Genomic DNA, 9,282 nt, shown 5'->3' on the forward strand with positions numbered 1-9,282 from the left:
AAATTAGGACAATTGTTTGCAAGTCTAAAGGACAACAAAATCAAGTAAGAAAATCAAAACCACAATCGGTTGTTGATATCTGTTAAAATCTTCTTTTAAATCATTCTATCCAGCCATATAAAAATATGAAATTAGTCTATTCGATCAACTGACGACTCCTAGTTTTTTTTTTTAATTAAAAAGACGTGTGCTTCAGACAGTCGTTCACATATATGGTAATTTCCGACCATTCATATAGCGGAGTCTACAATTGCTTTCACACGTGCCTGTGACTTCCGGCCATTATGATTTATCATTTGTATGTAAAAGTTCTTAAATTCAATTTCCGTGGATAACAAGTTCGATCCCAAATTATAATGGATGACTCTTATTATCCAAAATTCTCCACTTCTAAATGTAAATAATCATTATATAAAAAAATATAAAAAGAATTTGGCAAGATATTTGTTTATGATATGATTAGCCACTACGAAATGAAAAGAATATTAGGATGGCTCTATAAGATTTATTTTGCTTGTGCCAAGAAAATCCATCAATTGCGACAAAAAGTAAGAAAACGTTAGCTAATGCGACGAATTAAAGTTGCTACTCTTAACAAAGTTAAAAAAATATTGCTACAACCGTCCAAAAGTCATCAGTCAACAGTAAATAATGTTAACATCAATGGTTCCAATAAGGTCGACAGAAACCTTGGTACAATCCATCCCCCCACGTACCAACAACGTCAATAAACCTTCGATTTAGTGGACAGACAATTATACCACTAAATCAGCGAATCACTTGATGGTTGTTAATGTGATTTCAAACACAACTCACAATCACGACTCCTGCCGAGAAACCTATGTACAACGAAAATATCATTGCAACAACATAATATACAATAATGCATTTTTATGCAGTTTAACTTGTCCATGAGTTCTTGCCAATCAAACCTATGTACAACAGAAATATCATTGCAACAGCATAATATCCAATAATGCATTTTTACGCAATTTATCTTGTCCACGCGTTCTTGTTTGATTGACTTGAAATATCGCTATAATGACATCTCCATTATTCGGACCAAAGAGTTCCGCGACTAAACATAAAGAGTAGATTTTCGGAATCGAAGGTACACAAAAACGAACTGTCCGAGCATGGACTTGACATCTTTTTTTTTGTGTTAATTATTGACTATAAAAGGTATACAAACAAATGTTAACTACAGGAGCTTCAAACAGTAAAGCATGACTAAAGAAGCGTAAAACTTGGATGAATCAAAGATTGGAAAACCGTAAACGACTAAAAGAATACAAAACTTATGAGGTTTACAAGATCAGGTAGAAAAAAAATTATCATTATACAGGCGCAAAACACAAGGACCTTGATCTCGGACTAGGCAGCTCCATCATGTAACAGAACTTCCTCCGTAAATATGCAACTGCAGAACAATCAACTGCACAACAATCGGAAGGGAAAAAAGAACAAATGAGCAACTTTACAAGTCATTCACATTACATTTATTCCGTTTAAACTAAATACGAAGAAGCTATACCTTCTCAAAACATAGCCGCAGAGAAGCTATATACAGAAAGAACCTGAAATGTTTATCAGAGTAAGTGCGTTATAGAAGATATACACGAAGATAAAATATTTCAAACCAAAATAGATACAACTAATCACCGGACACACGCACGCGCACACAGACAAGCTACACTACCTTTGGTGAACAAAAATGCATTGCCAGAATTGTAACAAAAACCGGGAACATTCTGACATGAGATAATGTCATTCGCCAACTGTGACTATGCTATCTGACAACAAGGCTCCCATTCTGCTGATGTCTCAAACTTTCAATAAGTGACTGGTAGAATGACTTCAATGCCTTTATATCACTACCCTGCATAACAGAATGAGCAATGAATAATCAGTACTGTCCTACTAAATATTCAGTTCTGCCTTTTTCTTCAAGCAAATATACTTTTAGGAACATTTCGTAAGCCAATCCTAAATCCACTGGGAATTAACTACAGCAATTTGGTTATCGGAGAGACAAGTCAATTCACCAATTCTTTAGAAGCCTAAACTAAATGATAAGCTAGGAGATTACAACATTAAATAAAGTAGCACCCATTGCCAATTCCTTACTTATTCGAGAATGGGTATATGCCTTAATCAACTAATTTTGGTTTTCAAGTGCGTGTAATTTTTATCCATTCATTACCCCAACATTGGTTATAGTCCAGTTTTCTTGAATCAGAAGAGGGAAGCCTCTTTTCCTGCTCAGATACATCTTTTGCACGTCTAGACCTCTTTTAGCCGGTGTTACAAGTGGAATAGGCAGCCATGCAAAAACAAGTTAATTAATAGAGAGACTTTTCTATTTGGTCCACCAAAACTCATGATTCCAAATAATCTACATTGACTTTTTTTTTATACCTGCAGCTGCTGGCAATATTTCTCAGCCAAATCTTGGGGGCAATGTGCTGCTGGGAAACCCTTTGAGACGAAATGAGCTAGAAAATCATTGCCAAACTTTTCATACATAACCTTCTGAGCAAGTACAATTTCTCCAAACAAAACGAGCTGCCACAGATGAAAATAAGAATCTTAAAGGTAAGTATGAAGCAACAAAATTAATCCAAGACCCATAACAAATATCAATAGATTTCTAAGCCAACACAATTTCTCAAAACAATGCAATGCTGACAAAGCAAAACTAATTCAAGATCTGCAACAAACCTCAATGGGAAATACAAGTTATACAGACCCAAAATACAAAACTCCACGCAGGAAAGTCATTATGCACTTCAATTGTATTTTATTGAGCAATGTTTATGTGTAATTTTCTTTAACAGACAATGGAAATAACCAGTCTGCATAAACAAAAAAATATTTTTTCTTGCATGTAGAACTTCCAACTTCTGGGGATAGCTAATTGCTTAAATGCCACGTGTTTTAACAGCTGTAACTAAGAAAGTTATAGACTGATATGTATCAGCCAAATACAGATTTAACATCACAGTTATGTAACAGATTTCAGCTTCTTCCTATTCTTAAGGATACCTAATACAGCTGCTTAAATGGCACTTGTTTTAAACCTATGTAAATAAGAAAAGTTATAGACGGACTATAGAGATCAGCCAAATACAGATTTAACACAACAGTTAACAGATTTCAGCTTCTTCCTATTTCTAAGAACACACGCCACAAACCAAGTGCCAACTTACAATCCAGACCTTGGCCCTTGCGGAAGAAAGTGCAAAACAATCCGTTCAATTGTAGCTTAACTCAAGCTAACGGCTCTTATTACCTAGTCTACCACACTTTTATCTCAACTTCTCAACACCCACATAAATGGATTCCAGAACTTCTCCAAAATCAAATCTCCTCTTAACACACATGACATGTGCAAAAATCAATTCAATGATAATTTTCATTAATCTATAATTTTTCATTTCAAATTAAGGACTTCTAAGATAAGTAAACACCGTTTAAATAGAATATCCCCATCTTGAGATCTATTTTCTAAATTTCTAGTCAGCCACTAAGTCTACTCTATGTTTTATGGTGTATCTACTCTATGGTATAAGAAGACAAACTATCAATAAAAATATCAAAAAGAGTAAAAATTCAAATCTTACAGTATTTGCATCACGAAATTCGAAAGAGGTGTCGAGCAGGCTGTACAAACAACAGTTTGTAGCAAAGGTCTCTATTATAAAACTCTGGAAACCAGGTACCTGAAACAAGGACACCATTTTAAGATGAAACGATATATGTTTCAACATTATCAAGCAGGAGGAAGGACTAAAGTTAAGCTCTTACTTTTTCTCCACCATTAGGCATCGCGCACCAGTCCTTAATCAGCCTAATAAATATCTGAACGCATGCCTGAGTTAAAGAAATATTATATTAGAAATTATCCTACTGCAGAGTAATTAGAATGAATAAGAACCAAACATACAAAGGGAAACCTTGTACACATACCTTTCTTACAAGAATATCCTTGTGCTTACAAGATGTTAACAAAAGCAACTGCATAATTGGCTGTAAGTAGCTCCTACTTTTGGGGGATAGGAATACAGAAGATAGATCATGTGTGGTTATCACATGAAGAAATGTATACAATGTTCGCTGAAGTTCTTGCAATTCCCGATTTTCCTACAAAAAGAATGAAGAATATTAAACGTTCCAGCCTTGAGATTCAACAAACCAATTTTCTATACTGTTCAAGTAATATTCGAATTTCAAAATGATGCACCAAAATAGTTTTGGATCCACAGAAGCTTTCACAGCAATAAATATGTACACACAATCAAACTCATTGCTATCAAGATAGGAAAAGAATAAGTGGAAATGGAGAATATTATAACATATGATCTGTTTAACTCAACACTAACTTTTAATTCAATGTTGAGCATTTAAATTGCCCAAGTTGGTGTCTTCTTTTCCCTATTTTTCTCTTATATCCCCCCGCCAAAAGATGAAAACCAAATATTAAGGAAAGAAAACACACACTAATATCGCTTAAAAAGAAGGAAAGACGCAAAATACTCATTTAAGTAATACACTTTTGTATAATTATTTTATGAGATTAACAGATAAGACTTCTAAAAGCAGGCACATTCACTGTTATCATAAAACTCAATTTATGAGAGATCATATACTTAGTACGAGGAACAGGTAATCTAATGCTGGAAAAGCATTCAGAGTTAGTTATGAACTACAAACACCAATGATCATTGAATCATACCTCAGTATTAGATCCAGGTCCTGAGGGGAGTGTGTCTACTGGAATAATATTTAATATCCTACCAGTAATAGCAGGAAATACTTCATCCAGTATGTCACGGAATAATGTGTTGAACTTGCATATCAGTTGATTAAGCAACAGAAGCAAACAAACCAATTCCTTTGGCTGCATCAAATTAAATCCATAATCAAATCTTGTTGGTGAACAAAAAAACGGAAAGACAACTGGTGCAAAATAAACTTATGTAGCACAGAACTGTTATTTTCTAATTATATATCTCGGTGACAACTGGTGCAAAACGGAAAGACAACTGGTGCAAAATAAACTTATGTAGTGGCAAAAATTTATTCTCTATTTATTACCAAAAAAGCATTTTGTTAAAGTTAGATCTAACGAAAAACTCAAAAGTAAAGAACATAGTTATAACTGTTTTGTACCTCACTATCCACAAGCAACTGCTCCAGTGCCTTTGGGAGGTAAGGAAACACAGATGCTCCTAGAGTGTCCACCATACGGTGTACAAATGATGTTACCTGGATACCACTTACAACAGCATCAGGGTAAAGTGCAGATGATAAATTCCAAATCAAATTACATCTGGTATCCCACACAGGACTCCTTACCTTACTGCGCAAAGTCTCTACGTTAGGAAACACAACCAGTACTTGAAGGAGAACATCTAATGTCTGGATAACAAGGGGAAACACGCATATTGTTAAAACATGAAAATATTCTAATCACACAATTAGAAGACTTAAAAAGGAAATTGTAAATATCAAATGTTAGAAAGCTGCATTTGAATATCAGAAAGCATAGGATTGCTGATCATAGAGTTCATCAAATAGGAAAAACCTAAGGTCTAGAAACAGTTATTCACAACAAACTCATAAAGCCCCAAATCAACAATTCTAATCAGAGGAAAAAATCATTCAGAAAAACTAAACTGACCCTGTAAGGAAGGTGAGCCCAAAAAACAAGGTATAGATGCTAACCTGCTTGAACATGAGACCAATTGCAGGTCGACTAGCAGTCACAAGACGCTCACTGAATCCCTGGGTGGTACATAAATTTCAGTAGTTAATTTTCTGAAGCCATATAGTGCTTACAAAGGCAAGGCAGAAAGAGGGGCCAAGGGCTGAGGATTTTTATACTTCTATTATAAGCTACAACATATTCAACCCAAAAAAAAAAAAACTTTACAACATAAAAACTCCTCTTTTACGGTACCAAACATCGTAAGCGAGTTGATCAAGAATTTTTATAACTTTTTTAGAAGCATATGATATTTAGTACAAAAGAAGGGGCCAAGAAACACATTAACTAAAGGGTCAGAGGATGTTGAAGAACCTTGCTGAGAGAATTAATCGCCACGATTATCTGCTGAATATTAGCAAATTTTTTTGGTGCCTCTTCTGGAGTCAATACTTTGGCATTCATGAGCAATGCTTCAACCTAGATAGTAGGGAGACCAGGTCAAATGCTTAGTTCACAATTTAACTCAGTTCTTAATTTGAGTTAGAACAAAATATCTTGAGGGTGTGAAGGAGGAGGAGTGACTGCCATGCAATTATGTATTTATATGTGCAAATTCAACAACCTGTTGACAAAGAGGAGTGAGAAGTGAAGAGAGATAATCAGATTGCTTTGCTGGTGGTACATCTTCCATGCCAATCAATAAACCAATTGCCTGCAAAGAGATCAAATACACATTAAAATGGAACAGAGCACCCCGTCTCTATTGAGAAAACTTCCTTGCATCTCATAAACACTCGTGCACACACATTAAAAGGCTTGACAGATGTCAAAAAGTATTAAGTCAATACCTCAAAAATGTGACTACCATCTTCAGACCCCGAAAGCTCTTTTGATGTATAATCAATTCTTGTAAACCCAGCAACTGTATCATGCAAACTCTGAAGAAATCCATTTGGATTAGTTTAGCGGAGATGGAGTGAAGGTGGAAAAATAATGATAAATTTAGGAAAGCTATTCACAGAAGATAAAAAGAAAAGATGAAAGCAAATTAATCAAGTGCGGAGGAACTGAAATATAAGTATGTGGATGTATAGGAATGCAGTTGGAGAACGACAGTTCGTCTCATACCTGCAAAATATTTTGTATGAAAGGAACAAGCTTCACTCTCAGCAATTTCACAATCCTCATAAACAGATAACTCGCCCTTCTACTCACATTGGCATTTGGATGGTGTATACCCCTTTCATCAAGAAAGGCAGCCAAAACCATGTGAATATATTGGGTATTCTCCTGAACAAATTTCATGTATCTTGTTACCGTTTCTAGATACACTAGTGCAACTAGCCTATTTGAATGGCAAAGGAACCTTGTAGATAAAAGCATTGGTACCAATTCACCCAATAGACCACTCCCAGTTCTGATTGCCTCGCCATTTATTGACTCACCATATGCATAGAAAAGTGAAAGTGCAGCTTCCACCTCTTCAACATTCCAGTCTGATGATGATCTAATGGCACTAGCCAACGAGTTTCGAATAAATATCTGAGTGACATCAGGTGCTACACGACCTACATTACGCAGCAGCACAAACAAATCCTTTCTAAACTCCACCATCCTATCTTCCTCGTCTTTTCCAATTTTATCCAATATATCTAGATTTTCACGGTACATAGGATCATAGCGGATCTGCGAACGGATCACTTCCAAAATCTGACCCACATGACCCAGCTGTGTTTCCCTCAGTGGGGAAAGAGTCTTCATTGTGCCAACATAACCTGAAAGAAATTGCACAATGCTAAATGTTGAGTCCAACTCACAGTTCTGCATCACATAAAATACAGAGGGCAAAACTTCATTCAAAAGCTCCATTGAAATACCCTTAGCATCCTCAGAATTCAACCGTTTAAAGCACTCAAGAACCTCAACTGCATACCCAGTAATCAATGCAGCTACGTTAGAAACCAACTCTGAGTCACTATCCTGAGCTACTAGTCCAAAAACCCGACGCATTTGAAGACTTTGCAACAGCTGTAGTTTTGCCTGTGGATCCATCCTTTTTGATACTGCTGCTGACAAACATCCAGCCGCTGCACTACGAAGTTGTTCGGAGAGCCCATCAACCAAAACCAACTCAAACAATAACGGGATAAAGGCATCATTCACAATTAATCCAATATCAATCCAAGAGATATACCTCCTCATTGATTCTAATACACTAGCACAAAGCTCTTCATCAGAGTTCCTATACATAGACACAATGTCGTACCAGGCTCTAACTATTTGTGTTACACACTGCTGCCTCATAGCATCCTTAATCCGCGCTGCCACTGATAGTTCCTCAGGTGTCCGAGGGTGATCCAAATTAATCACTTCCTCATCCAGAGCATTCAAAACCCGGCAAAACATATCAATCACCACTGCGCCTTTATTCAGTTGTGACAAAAAATCACCAAACACTGACGACCAAATCGATGGGTACTCATAGTAAATCAAAGTCACTAAAACCTGCGCAAGTTTATTCTTTATAAATGCAGGACCTTCTAAAACCCTACCAGCACTCTTATCATCAAACCCACCAAGACATGCAATCGAAAACACCGATTTTCTGATCAAAAACCTCTCATCTAGACTCATCGACGAGTACCGGACCCTAATAACCTCATGTAGAGTCTGCAAACACCAAAACTGAACTTGAACTAAACTCGAAAAACACAACCTCTCAATACAAACACTACATATCGCTTTTTCCTCCTTGATTTTATCACAGTAGTCTTTTGCCTTCTGTTTCAGCTCAGAATCAACGGTGCCCGACTCATCAAACAATATAAGTATTGCTTTTTCGAGATCATCCATGGACCCAAAACCCACCCTCAGGACCAAAACCCAATTAAATTTTTTCTCAAAGTTTCAAACTTTAAGCTCCGATTAGGTGTTTTTCCAACAAAATTACGGTTTTCCTATCTGGGTTTTTCACAAGGGCAGCTCTGGGATTCCAGAATCCGACGATGATTCAAAAGGGTTGAGATCGAATGAGAGAGATGGACAGAGTAATTGAGAGGTATGGAAGAGCTTACCTTTGTAAAGTTATTCTTTATTGGATTGGATCGGATCAATTGGAAGATCAATGTGGTAGAGAGAGAGGGAGTTAGGGTTTTTGTGTCCGTGGCTTTTGTGTTTGTGTGTTGGAGAGCAAACCCTAGAAGGCTGATTTGGATTGGTTTTAATTTATAGTTTTTTTGTTTGGTCTTCTCAGTCTTCCGGAGGTAGTAGATACTAAATAGGGGAGAGAGAGAGAGAATGAGCGAGAAACGACCGTGAAGTACGAAGGAAGGTAGAGACGGGTTTAGAATTGAAGAGAAAAAAAAAATTCTTTTAAAAAGGACTACCTGGTGGTTTCATTAGAGCAACTTCACCCCTATCCACTTTGCGTCAGCATCCAGCCCATTTATCTACTTAATTGAACAATAATAGACTCAATGAACAGTAATAGGCCAAAGCATCTCCACCCCAAAAAAAATGTGCTGGCACTTAGTCTAAAAATGCGCTGGCACAAACGATCTTCACCCCTACAA

At 36.5% G+C, this 9,282-nt stretch overlaps 1 protein-coding gene across 7 annotated transcripts; it reads right to left on the reverse strand.

Annotated features, from left to right (window-relative positions):
- Nucleotides 1–1,263: 1,263 nt before the first annotated feature.
- Nucleotides 1,264–9,032, reverse strand: LOC137739776 (exportin-T). Of its 7 annotated transcripts, none has more exons than XM_068479481.2 (15): nt 6,839–9,032; nt 6,559–6,648; nt 6,333–6,422; nt 6,083–6,187; nt 5,728–5,787; nt 5,359–5,421; nt 5,173–5,268; nt 4,736–4,900; nt 3,970–4,143; nt 3,808–3,873; nt 3,624–3,722; nt 2,419–2,565; nt 1,700–1,879; nt 1,535–1,577; nt 1,264–1,435 (listed from the first exon to the last, which is right to left on the reverse strand). In XM_068479481.2, the coding sequence occupies exons 1-13, from the start codon at nt 8,561–8,563 to the stop codon at nt 1,790–1,792; spliced, it is 2,970 nt and encodes a 989-aa protein (XP_068335582.2). In that variant the 5' UTR covers nt 8,564–9,032; the 3' UTR covers nt 1,264–1,435; nt 1,535–1,577; nt 1,700–1,789. The 7 variants fall into 7 exon arrangements, with proteins under 7 accessions (XP_068335582.2, XP_088556068.1, XP_088556066.1 ...); XM_088699942.1 differs by having other exon boundaries at nt 1,264–1,420; nt 1,780–1,879; nt 6,839–8,961; XM_088699940.1 differs by having other exon boundaries at nt 1,780–1,879; nt 6,839–8,961.
- Nucleotides 9,033–9,282: the final 250 nt, after the last annotated feature.

The sequence above is a fragment of the Pyrus communis genome, chromosome 9 (assembly GCF_041283825.1).
Source record: "Pyrus communis isolate YQ-2024b chromosome 9, ASM4128382v1, whole genome shotgun sequence".
In the NCBI taxonomy this organism is placed as follows: domain Eukaryota; kingdom Viridiplantae; phylum Streptophyta; class Magnoliopsida; order Rosales; family Rosaceae; genus Pyrus; species Pyrus communis.

Coding starts and splice junctions, on each gene's coding strand:
- LOC137739776 (XM_068479481.2), bottom strand. CDS start 8,563: ATGGATGATCTCGAAAAAGCAATACTTATATTGTTTGATGAGTCGGGC. Junction 6,423..6,558: donor ATGGTAGTCACATTTTTGAG/GTATTGACTTAA, acceptor ATCTCTTTGCAG/GCAATTGGTTTATTGATTGG. Junction 1,880..2,418: donor AATATTGCCAGCAGCTGCAG/GTATAAAAAAAA, acceptor TCTGTTATGCAG/GGTAGTGATATAAAGGCATT.